At 32.1% G+C, this 12,851-nt stretch overlaps 1 protein-coding gene and 1 long non-coding RNA gene across 2 annotated transcripts; both read right to left on the bottom strand.

Annotated features, from left to right (window-relative positions):
- Positions 1-905: 905 nt before the first annotated feature.
- LOC126702587 (uncharacterized) lies at positions 906-3,509 on the bottom strand. Its single transcript, XR_007647790.1, has 3 exons — positions 3,241-3,509; positions 1,861-1,921; positions 906-1,185 (listed from the first exon to the last, which is right to left on the bottom strand). It is a non-coding gene; the product is annotated as an uncharacterized LOC126702587 (long non-coding RNA).
- A 1,104-nt stretch (positions 3,510-4,613) lies between these two features.
- On the bottom strand, positions 4,614-6,132 carry LOC126703101 (protein DOG1-like 3). Its single transcript, XM_050402014.1, has one exon. It carries the CDS (start codon positions 5,812-5,814, stop codon positions 4,969-4,971), a length of 846 nt encoding a protein of 281 aa, XP_050257971.1. The 5' UTR covers positions 5,815-6,132; the 3' UTR covers positions 4,614-4,968.
- Positions 6,133-12,851: the final 6,719 nt, after the last annotated feature.

Genomic DNA, 12,851 nt, shown 5'->3' with positions numbered 1-12,851 from the left:
TGACCTTGTTTCAACCTCTCTTGGCAAATGCATTGATCTATGTAGATGATATTCTTCTCTTCTCAAAAGATGCAGATTCTCATGAAAAATTGCTCACTGAATTTTACAATTTAGTGAAATCCCAAGGAATTATGCTCTCAGAGAAAAAAATGGTCATTGGGCAGACATCAATAGAGTTTTTGGGGATGACTATTTCTGATGGAAAGTATACTCTACAGCCACATATTGCTACATCTCTTAAAGAGTTTCCAAACAAGCTTTCTACTGTTAAACAGATACAACAGTTTCTTGGAATTGTTAATTATATGTCTGATTTCATACCAAAGATTTCCAAGTACAAAAACCGTCTAGCTCACCTCTTGAAGAAGAACCCCCCTGAATGGGATTCAACCCATACAGAAGCAGTTCAGCAATTGAAAAAATTTACAGAGAAGCTTCCTCAATTGTGCTAGCAGTCTTGTAGATAGGGATCATGCAGCCTATCCAAGATGAAGGCATTCTATTTAGGGGGATGCAACTTTGTGTGCCTCAATGCTCTTTAAGAGACTAAATTATGTAGGAAGCTCATAACTAGGGTCATTTTGATAGAGATAAATCTATGCCCTTGCTACATCAAAAGTTCTTTCGACATGTCATAGAAAGTGATGTGTCATGTTTTAATATCTTCAAGACCACAAGAATTTATTAGTATGAATTTCATTCTTGCACTACCTCCCACAATAGGATATGGGAGAAAAAAATAATGTATTAACCAATTATATAAACTAGTCACAGACCCGCGCAATGCGCGAGAAAATTTTTTATTTACAATAGTGAAAAATACTATTTCTATTACTCAAATGGTTAAGCTAAAAATAGTTCATTCCTAACTAATAGTTAAAAATGAATTTTTTTTTTTTTCTCAATAAGCATACATTAGACAATCTACCTCTCTCAAATAACAATAGCATTTAGTTTATTTTGAGAGCACAAAAATTTGGATAGGGAGCTAGACTACACAAGATATACCAACTAAACACCCACATGGCCACGATCCAAAAACTTCACCAAACTATTCAATGGATAAGAGTGATGAGCAGTGTCTACAAAGGGCATGGACGTAGTCAACGTGAGCTGATGACTCATGTAGTCGTGCTTACTGAGAATTCCTCATTAATTGAAGATAAACGATATTGAAACTTTACCCTGTGGAAGTAAAGCATAAATATGTTCAGCAATTGCAACCCCCAATTTAAGAAAATTCAGGCCAAAATATCTTAGAATCCCAAGTAACTTCATAACTACGACACTAATGCAGAGTGTTGAAACCCAAGCAAGTACTTCTATAAAGTAATTGTATCTCCAAAGTAACTAACCCCTATATATGCTTTGATTTCAAGCTCTTAACAAAGTTTATCACAAAAGATATACCAACCCAATATGACACATTTCTTTGAAGATTGGAACTTTTTTTGGTGCGGTTCATTAGGGAATTGAAAAGGTAATTTCAAAGAAATAAACAGTAGATTGATACCTCAATGCATAAGACACTTTGTAGAAATTGTGTTGTCCTTAAAATATGCATGTTAGCATAGAATGAAGTAGTCCAAACTCAATTAAATCACATATAAGCAATGAGAATGAGAATTATTATTGGAAATTTAGAATATCAATCATTTGGCATTGTGTCAAATCTAGTTAGTCATCATTTCTTCCTAATAAAATAATACAATTTTTTTGTAAAAATATATATGATTTATGACTATTAAAAGGGACAATCAAACAGGGGGCCAACTTCAAAATCAGAGGTGTTGACAATCTGTGCTACAAAAACCAACCTAAGAAATCGAGGAGTAGATATAGTGGAGAGAGTGACTTTACCACCAAATCTTAGATGTGTGTTTGGTTCATTAAAGCTACATCGAAAGGGAATCTCCTTCACCTGCCAAATCATTTTGGGAACCTTAGGCGTCATAAATGGTGTGGGGTCAAATACACCAAGAGAGGAAACTAGAACGATGCAAAGTTGCTTTGAAAAAAAAACATGCATATGGAGTTAATAGTTCAATTTTGGAAGGGATTAAAGAGAGAAACCTTCAAATGTGCATTGTGTCATTTTCTCTCCCAACCCCAAATATTCCCATCATTTATGGTCCTAAATCTGGATTTTAAATACCTTTCAAGACATCTCAAAAAACCTTTAGTCCATAAAAGAGTGTGCAAGGTTACTCATGAATCCTGATTGCTATCCCTAAAGTGAACCTCCACTGTTGTAGATGATTTACAAAAAATGCAACTTTGAAATGTAGATCATTACTAAAATATTGATACCCTCTAAGATATATTTACATTTACATTTAAATTTATTTTATATGCACATATGCTCATTATGCATCTTTCATTATCTTAAAGAAAATACAAAACCATTTTTAACATTTAATGAGGAAAACCCAAATTGAATTTATAGTTATTATTATTTTTACATTAGAGCATAAAACTGCTTGATATAATTTAATGAAAATAAAAATACCTTTTATTAAGCATTGTGGTTGAAAACATAGATAAAAATTATGTGATATTTTGCACCAGTCATGTTTTTCAACATAAAAAAATCTAACCTTTGAACATATTACAATCTCATCTAACATTATCTCAAAATCTGAATATCAGTCCAATGGTACTGCAACATGCTAAAAAAATAAACCAACACCCAAAATCATACAGTCCCAACAAAGATATTTCAAAATTTACAGTCAATTCAAACTCTTGATTTGTTTTGCATCTAGTAATGGTGAAGTAATTGTTCATCAAATTGTACTGTATTATTAGTTGTACCCATGCCCATTTGTCACCAAGCCACATCATGGGGTTCATCTAAATATCTAGTCTAGCTACCGTTGGTTTTGAAATATCAATGGATATTAAATTGATAAGTTTAGTTGAGTTAGGAAACAATAAATTGACCAGTTCAATAGGGAATATATACTTCCGCAAGAAGATGCTTAAGAATTAGGAAGCAATCTACCAACCCATCTTAAAATAAAACTGCAGCATATAATCATACTAAATCTGTTGAGTTTTGAATATATAATAAATAAACAAAAGAAACACAACTATTTTATCAAACAATTTGCATGCATCTAACAAAAGAAAAATTTAAGAGATATCGGTAGTTTTCTAAAGAATGACTCAAGGGCAGAAGAGAAAATAAAAGAAATAAAAGAATAAGAAGTATAGAAAAAAATAAAAGAGACAAAATACCTTGAGCTTTGGGAAGGTAGGAAGTAGCGAAGCATACATGTATATTTGGATTTGAAGCACAGTTGGGACTTGGGAGAAGGAGATTGCCATTGATGGTGGAAGGAAGGACATGGGTAGCTATATACATCCTAGAGAGAAACGTTATAGTGTTACACTAATTCATTGTCTGTGTTGTAACTTATAATGGCAAGGTAGGAAACGGAAAGCTTAAGCTGGAGAGTCTAAAGAAAGAAGGAGAAACAGTAGTCTGATGTGGTACAAAAGGAGGCCAGCCGACTAATGGTTGAGGCACAAATGAATAATAGCAAGTGCATCAACGGTTTTGTCAAAATTATCAAAATTTAATTATATTTATTCAAAATAGAAAGAGGAAGGGAGAAAGAAAAAAAATGATGTAGACGCCGATGTGGCTCAACTGGAAATTAGCAACAACAAATACTACACTTCAGCTTTTAGTAATATATAGATATAGATTTATCTATTTTTAAGATAGTATACCTACGTCTATATAATTGTAGTTTTAATAAACAAACTAGGGGTCGTTGCTAAAATTTATTTCTAAGATCATATATATTTTGAAACATATATGGGAGAATGCAGATTTTTCATAAGTTGGGGGCTATCCCAAGCCCTTGGCCAAAGACCGTAACTTTTGTCACACTTTATTGAAGTGATTGATTGTGAGTGTTAAACAATCACTTTTACATGTGTCCATAACTTTTTTTCCATCACTTTCGATCGACCGTATCAAAATTATGGAAACTGTTGTAACAAAAAAATGTATCCTAAACTTTCTCTAAAAATAATAGACCATTGCCAACTATTACCTACAGGTTAAAAGCGTTGAATACATGATAAAGTAAAGTCAAGAAATGCAACTCTTTTATCAAAAAAAAAGAAAAAGAACAAAAAAGAAATGCAACTCTTCTTTATCTTGAACTCTTCCCACGTTATTAATTTTCTTCATAATTTGAGTGTGAAAGACGACAACCTATCAACATGCAAAACACATGGAAGATGCTTTAAAACAAATCACCATCATATTACTAAAATCGATGATAAATATTACAATGGGCCCAATGCCACAAGCATTTCTTTTTTCTGCTTTTCTTTGGTAGTTTTGTAAGGGAAAAAAAGAAAAGAAAAAATGAAAAGGCTAAAATTTGATTTAGCCCCCCTAAGTTGGGAATATAATTTTTTCTTAATTTTTTTTGGGTCAATTTTATCTTCCAAAGTTTCTAGCATCGCATCACATTTCTAGATTTCAAAAGATTAATAAAAAGCTCTGGATGATTAAATTGATCTAAAAGAGAATGTTATTAGAATCTAAATGAAATTGTTATATATTAGAATCTTAGGAACTTCTAAGCACATATCAACCACATAAATGGATGGAGTTTTACATTGCTGACTTCCACAACATATTTTCTAATAATAATATTACAAAAGGAATGCAATTCAAAAATAGTGTTGATTAAGCACCCATATACTTACTCACAATGCCCCCAACAACACATAATTAAAACTTAGAACATTAAGTCAAGTAAGCCAGTCCCCGTTTAAATTCTAACTAGTAATTCCAATTCTTCTTCGACCATAACTTTCACCGCAATTTATTGATGTGATCGATTATGAATATTGAACAAAACACTCTCACATTGATTTACCAAGTTTTTTTTACTACTCACAGTCGATCATGATGCCAAAAATTGTGGTACAAAATTTCTGTCACCGGTCAGTGCCACCAGTCCCACGGTGTTGCCTAACCACATCATCCCTCTTCTTCCCCCAATCATGAAGCCTGAGGTGCAACTCAGCAGCAGCAATCAAGAAATGGACGGCCTGGATTGGAGTCAAAACTTCAAGAATTGCTTTAAGAGTTCTCAACCGTAGATCATCAGCTTTCTGCAAGATCTCCTCCAACCCTTCCTCTTTAGGCCCCAGAGTCGACTCAACTCGCTCTTCCTCCACTCCATTAACACTACCACCTCTTTCCCTCATCAACTCAGACACCACATGTGACAACTCAACCATGGACGAGTCTGCCACAGTTTCTTGAAGCTCTGCCATCTTCTCAGTAATCTCCCTCTCCTCCACAATAGTCCTCCTCTGTAAAGCATCCACCTGGTTGAGCTGACTCGGAGAAAGATCACCCAAATCGCCAGAACTAAACCCGCGAACCAACTCAGTGAATTTCTCCTCGAGTTGTAACCCGGATTTGGAGTAAAGCAAGTGAAAAGCCATACTGGGTCTCCACCCTCCTATCCACATGAACGCGTTCTCAAGTGAGGACCTCCATGAAGGTGACAACATGGCAAACACGTCTTGCTTAGCCCACTTCGACTTTGCACCATAGTATTGCTCGTAATGGTTGATGACTCTGCCGATGAATGGGCCCAAGATCACGGAGTCATCCTCAGAGCTAATGTTGGAGCTTTGCTTGTGGTGTTGAGAGGCAGAGATGAGTTCTTGGAGGTATTGGTTTTGCTCGGAAACCCAGAGCTCAAAGAAGTTGTGGAAGCTATCAGGTTCGGAAGTGCCATTTCTGATGGCCATGGATTCGGAAACTGGCATGTTGCAGCGTCTTTCAGTTTGGGAGTAAAGACAGTCAAAGAATAGAGACAACCTCGGAGTTTGCACGCCCAACTCCCAACTATATGAAATTGCACAAACCAGAGTTTGATTCTGCTTCTGGATTTTATGCTGAGGAAGATCGGTTGGACAAAAGGGTCAATTTGGGATTAGTAGATTTGGTTCGGTGAACCAGAGAAAATAGACAAAATTTCTAAGAAAACTGAAAAGAGATTTGGATATGCTTTTATATTGAAAGGAAGTCAGTCAAGATTCAAAAAGGCAAGAGACCTTGTGGCCTTGGTTTGTCATCTGTGTTTGTAGTTTTCTGAAGGGTAAGATTTTTTTATAAACCAAAATTATTGGTTTATTTTACTAAGCAAATGTGTACAATATTATACATTTTTATGCAAATGTATACAAATATTGATAGTATAATTAAACTAATAATTTTACTTTTGCAGAATAACACCATTTTCCTAACAATTTCGTTAATTAGCAATGTTTTCAAACTATTTAGAAAACTAGCATCTTGAGTCTCTCAGACTTGAGTTTCATGTACTGGCAGTACGGAGGTGGATTAAAATCCACATGGAACTTGAGTCTTAGAGACTCAAGTTCTAGTTCCTGCACTGAGTTCCTGTTCTTCCTTTTTTCTTTTTTCTTTTTTCTTTCTCAAGACCCAAATAAAAAACCAAACCAAAACATGGCCCCACGAAGGAAATTGTTTCCTAAAAAGGAAGAAGAAGAATCTGACCTAGAATGAGGATCTAACCAAAGAAGAAGAACCTTAACAACAAATTTCATTTCTCAGAATCCCAAACTTAAAAATAAAAAAAATACTCCCAAATCAAAACACGACCCCATGGTAGTTTCAATCTTGGCACCAGAGCAGCTCTCTTAGCTTGGGTTTGTTGATCTTGGCACCAGAGCAACTTGAGTTTGTTATTTCTCTCTAGGTTTGTTGTCTCCAGTGCTTGGGTTTGTTGTTTTTGGTAGTATTGTTGCTTAGTTTTGCTGTTTTCTTGGTTTATTGTCTACGATGCTTGGGTTTGATTTTGTTGTTTTCCGGGTTTGTTGTCTCCGATGTCTCTGTCGTATTGTTGCTAATGTCTCTTTGGTTGTTGCTTGTTTTCTAGGTTGGGTATTGTGTTTTCTAGTTTGGGTCCATGTGGATAATTTTCCACCTCAGCACTGCCAATACATAAAACTCAAGTCTTTGAAACTCGAGTTTCTATTGTGAACTGAAGTCTAAGAGGCTCGAGATGTTACTTTCTTGAATAGTTTGGAAACGATGCTAACTAATGAAATTGTTAGCATTTTGGTGTTAAATTGCAAAAAAATCCCTGGGTTTGTCAACTGTGTTTGTAGTTTTTTTTTTTTTTTAAGAAAACTAAAATTCAGTGTTTGTAGTTTTTTGAAAAAGGTAGGATAAGATTTTCTTATAAACAACAATTATTGGCTTATTTTATGAAGCAAATGTGTACAGTATTATACACTTTTATATAAACTAGTTGCAGACCCACGCTATGCATGGGAATGTATCATTCTCTACAAATATATCATTCTATTATTATGATTTTTTTTTTTTTTTGGGAAAAAATTGGGTGTGTTTAATTGATATTATTCTCTTTTATTATTATTATTATTGAGAAGAGCTATTATTCTTTTTTCAAGTGATCTATATTCTTCAAACTTTTGTTATAGTGTGTTATGTTTTCCTTTTTTATTTCTACAACTAAGTACTTTTAAGGAGATTGTCATGTCAATCAAATCTCATCACAAATTTAAAATTGATATTATTCAAATAATTGATAGGCACATTCAAATATTACAATTGTTCTCTTTGTTTGTTAAATGTTATCATATTGCATTATAAAGAATTAAAAATAGTATATAAGATTTTTTTTTCGTTCTCTTTTATTGTTAAATGTTATCCTATTCTATTATAAAGAATTAAAAATGGTATATAAGAATATAATATTATTCTATTACATAACATGATTTGGATAATTTGATATTTATTATTATATATTTTTTCTTCTCATCTTATCTTATTCACCATTTAATTCAACCACATCCTCCATATTATTAAATTATTTATATTTTCTCTCATTTTTTTATTTTCAAGAATTAAACATATAATATTTTACTTAAATTCAATTAAATAAAAATTTCAAATTCTCACTTCCAATATATCTAAGAATTAACTCAAACCAAAACTATATGTGATAAGAAACTCACAAAACATACCACCAATATGCATAAAGTATCGAAAGTAGAGTTGCAAGAAAGAATATATATATATATATATAGAGAGAGAGAGAGAGAGAGAGAGAATAATCACATATTCTAGGAGAGAATGTGAGAGAAATAGCAAAATTATATAAAATAAGGTGAGTAGAAGAATATTCAAAAGAAAATATATAATTGTAAACAACAAATTATCCAAGAGACATGTGAATCGACCACAAAAAATATTGGTTGCGTGTGGCGGCGCATGGACCTAATTATTGCTGCCAGATTTTAGGATTTTTCTTGCGGCATGGTAAAGATGAGGCCTACGGAGTCGGTTTCAACATACAAAGGCTTGAAAGGCACTGATCTAAGAATGATAGACACGGCTTGCTTGAGATTTTTGAGATCGCGGCAGCTACAAAACAATATTGACGATGACAACAACTTGGCAGTAGTGTGGCATGGTCCGAGTAAGGCCGTGGCAAGCTTGACTCTGAGATTTTGCTAGAGGCCAAGAACGGAGTTTGGCTTTGATACCATGTTAAAAATATTAGCATTGATACATCATATTAAATATGCTAGAATAGATGTAGAAGTGGACAGTGGCAGCACCACGTTAAGCTCAGGAACAACCTGACCTAAAAAAAAATTTATATATAATAATTAATTTTTTTTATTTGTTTTCCCTTAAAAAAAAAAATTAGGAACACCCTCAAGAAAAATTTGGAACAACTATATATATACATATATATATATATATATATATATATATATATATATATATTTGTTCTACTTTCAAGCAAAAAAAAAAAAAAAAAAAAGCCCAACAAAAATTTTGAACTAAAATCTAAAAAAAAAAAAAAAAAAATTTGTAACAGACCAAGCCCACATAAAAGCCCAACATCAATCCTAAACAACAAATGGTAAAGCAAACCCAATCTAAAGGAAAAAAAAAAAAAAAAAAAAAAAAAAAAAAAAAAAAAAACCAACAGATGGTAAATAGGTAAAGCAAACCCACGGATTCTCAAAAAAAAAAAAAAAACAAAACCCAATATACGTATCTGCCGATTCATCAACTAAAGCAAAAACTGAAATCTCAAATCACTAAATCAGAATCCTAACCTAAAGACAAAAACCTCATTAAGCAATAGACCAACACTACAACACAATTGCCAACAGACGGATCGAGCATCAGATTGGAGATCGGTCAGCCAACACAACTCGAGCTCTAGTCCAGAGCACATCACATCGAGCATGGGGCATTAGAGATTGGTCTGATCCGCCAGTCACGCTCGCAGTGGCGTTGCCCCTCAAGCCTCCCTACAAACTGATTAGGCATCTGATTGGAGATCGGTCAGCCAACACAACTCGAGCTCCAGTCCAAAGCACATCGCTATAACTATTTTTTTTTTTCACAACTCTCTTATGTTGTTCGCTGTAACTATTTGTTTTTGTCACTTTTACAAGAATTTATTACTTTTTTTCCACTACTCAAATTCAACTATGTGAAAGAATTGGGACAAAAATTACGAATTTGTTTGTAATACTAAGGGCCTGATTGGTAGGAGGATTTTTGTTTTTATTTTCAAAACAATATAAAAAAATTTTCAAAAAATTAAACTTGAAACTAGTTTTCAGATAATAATTTTTATATTTTACGTGTTTGGCTCCCACTTTTAAGAACAACTAGTCGCAAACCCATGAGATGCATGAGAATAGATAATTTTATTTTAGTTATGGTATAATATATAGTTTTTTTTATAAATTTTGTGGAAAATAATTTCTAAAATAATTTTTCATTTATCTATCTCAAAAAATATATCATCATTTTATTAATTGGATTTATTTGATTGATATTATTCATTTTTTAGGCAATCCATATTTTGATAAATTATGTTATCATGCGTTATATTTTCCTAATTTGTTTTTCTTGTACAACTAAATTGTTTGAGTTTCAAATATATTATTCAAAACTTTCATTCTCTTAAAAGAGATTATTATATTTATAATTTTTCTTATCGTAGGTGTAGCTTCGAACTATTGATTGAGTTTTGTTTACTAATATAAATACATGAGATAGGAACTGCATATTTCTTAGACATTCCTAAGAGACTATACCATATTATAAATTTAATATTTAAAATAATATGTAGGAAAAAAGTGGACTTTATGTCTAAAATTGAACACTTCACCTATCAAAATGAAAGAAAATAATCTGTATAAAAACATAAAGAAAACATTATTAAAATTATTTTTTGACTACATACACTTTTATTTATTAAGATTTAATTGTCTCTAACTGGATCTTTATATCACATTTTTGTTACTACGCTCTTGTTAAGTCTTCTCATCCGTCACATCATTGGCCACATCATTATTCTTTTTATTATTTATTCTTTACTTTTAATTTTTTGACAATATTAAATATATAAATATATTGGCTTTACAAATTCATCTTAGGTAGTTTAAACTTTACATATTCATTTACTTTAATTTTGATGTTATAACTAAATAATAAATCAATGAAAAGTTAAAATTAAAATATTGTCTATACATATTCATCTTGGGCGGTTTAATTTTAATAGTTGATATACACATTCAAATACATATCCAACATTGTATTTTGATATAAATTCAAAATCTCACTTCCAAAATAACTAAGTATTACGTAAAAAAAAAAAAAAAAAAAATCAAACAAAAGCTAAAAGAGGGAGAGAGAAAACTAGACATGGCAATACGGGTCAGAATTTTCTGACCCGACCCGACAAATACCTGACCCGAACCCGATTTTTTGACCCGAAGTAAAAACGGGTTGACCCGTGACCCGACCCGATTTTTTTGCGGATCAACCCGACCCGACCCGGATAATCCGTGACCCAATCTGTTAAAAAAAATTCACTAAATCTTTTTTTTTTTAATTACGTTATGATACTATGTGCATAAAGCACAAAGTATCAAAACTAATAATAATATATTCAATATTTATCACACCATCAATGCTACTATGCTTAACAGTAGACAAGACAAGTCACTACACAAGTGACAAGGGTCAAGGGCCAACCGGCCAAGGTTGCCACAACCATTAAAAAAAAAAAAAACTCATTCAAAGCTTGCTAGCTGTAGTCCATCACTCGGCCAAAGCACAAAATGCACAAACACAATACAATTATACAAACAAACCTGAAAAGTGAAACCTGAAAGTTGAGTTCCTCACTTCCTCTACTTCTCTAAGTTCTCTTGCTAGCTACGTTATGTACTAAAAGTTAGCTATATGGATTTAAAGGTAATTTAATTTTTTTTTAGTCATAATTATACAATTTTAATTCTTTATTGATTTGCTTTCATGGTACATTAAGTTATATTAAAATATTGTATTGTAGAATAGATGCTGACGAAATTGGTCAACTTGAGCTACAATTTACAAGTATGAATATTTGCAGTGCTGAATTTGCTACCAACACTGAGTAGATTGAGATTGAGGTGTAATTTTTATAAAATATTTACTTATTTTTCTTTACTTAATAAGTTATGTTTATTTTTAAATATTTTTTTGTTTAGTTTATCTTTCTAAATAATCTACTTTACTATTATTTTAAATGCAATAGGAACATGTGCACTTAAGAAGACTGATAGCTTGCTACTTTGCTGGCTTACTTGTTTTATTTGTTTTAAGATCTATCCCTTTTTGAAGTTGTAAACTTGTAATTATATGCATTTTGGCAGTGAACTATTAACATTGAAGACTTTTTCCATTATGAATTTATGACTATAAATAATTTTTGTTATGCTCAAAAGTCAAAACTGTTAGAATTAGAAGGATATTAACAAGTGGCATTAAGTGCAATTCATTTGCTTAACTGATTTTATTCATTCTTTCTAAACAGATTGTCATTGATTTGTTTTTGTAATTGCAAAAAAAAAAAAAAAAAAAAAAACTTGTTTGAAAAATACGGGTCAACCCGACCCGCAACCCGATTGACCCGTGACCCGCCAACCCGATTGACCCGACCCGAACCTGTCCCGACCCGCCCGTTTTGCCACGTCTAGAGAAAACTTTTGACGGAAAAATTAAAAAAATCAAACACACTACCAAATCATATTAACGCAAAATAATATTATACGCAAAAATACAGTGATTCATAAAAAAGGATAAATAATATATATATATATATATAGAGAGAGAGAGAGAGAGAGAGAGAGAGAGAGAGAGAGAGAGAGAGAGAGAGAGAGAGAAAATAAAATGAGAAAAAGAAGCATCAAAATAAAAAAAATAGCCATAGGTCAAACAACAAATTATCTAAGCCATGATATATAATAGAATAACATTATATTTTTGTAAACTATATGTATATGCAATAGAATAACATTTAACAATCTTAGAAAAGAAAAAAAAAAAAGATAATAACTTAATAAGACAAAACCAAATTGCAACCCAAAATAAAATTCTAAAGAAGTCACAAATACATCAATCTAAAGTAGAGATACAAAAAATAAAAAAAATTTAAACAAAAATAAAACATATGAGAGAGAGAGAGAGAGAGAGAGAGAGAGAGTCATAACATTTTTCATGTGAGAAAATATGTATAAAATAGGAGAGAAAATGTCATATTTATAGTAATAGAATGGGGATAAGAATAGTCAAAATAAAAAGAAGAGGAAGAGATAGATGAAGAGTGACATTAAGGTTGAGAGTAGTGGAGAGATGCAAAGGTAAAATGGAAGTTATGGTTGGAAGTAGTGGAGAGAAATGGGAAATAGGTAGATGATGTGGTCATTGAAGTGGCTTAACGGGAGCATAGTAA

This window comes from Quercus robur, chromosome 10 (assembly GCF_932294415.1).
Source record: "Quercus robur chromosome 10, dhQueRobu3.1, whole genome shotgun sequence".
Classification (NCBI taxonomy): domain Eukaryota; kingdom Viridiplantae; phylum Streptophyta; class Magnoliopsida; order Fagales; family Fagaceae; genus Quercus; species Quercus robur.
This window is presented reverse-complemented; position numbering and strand designations above follow the sequence as displayed.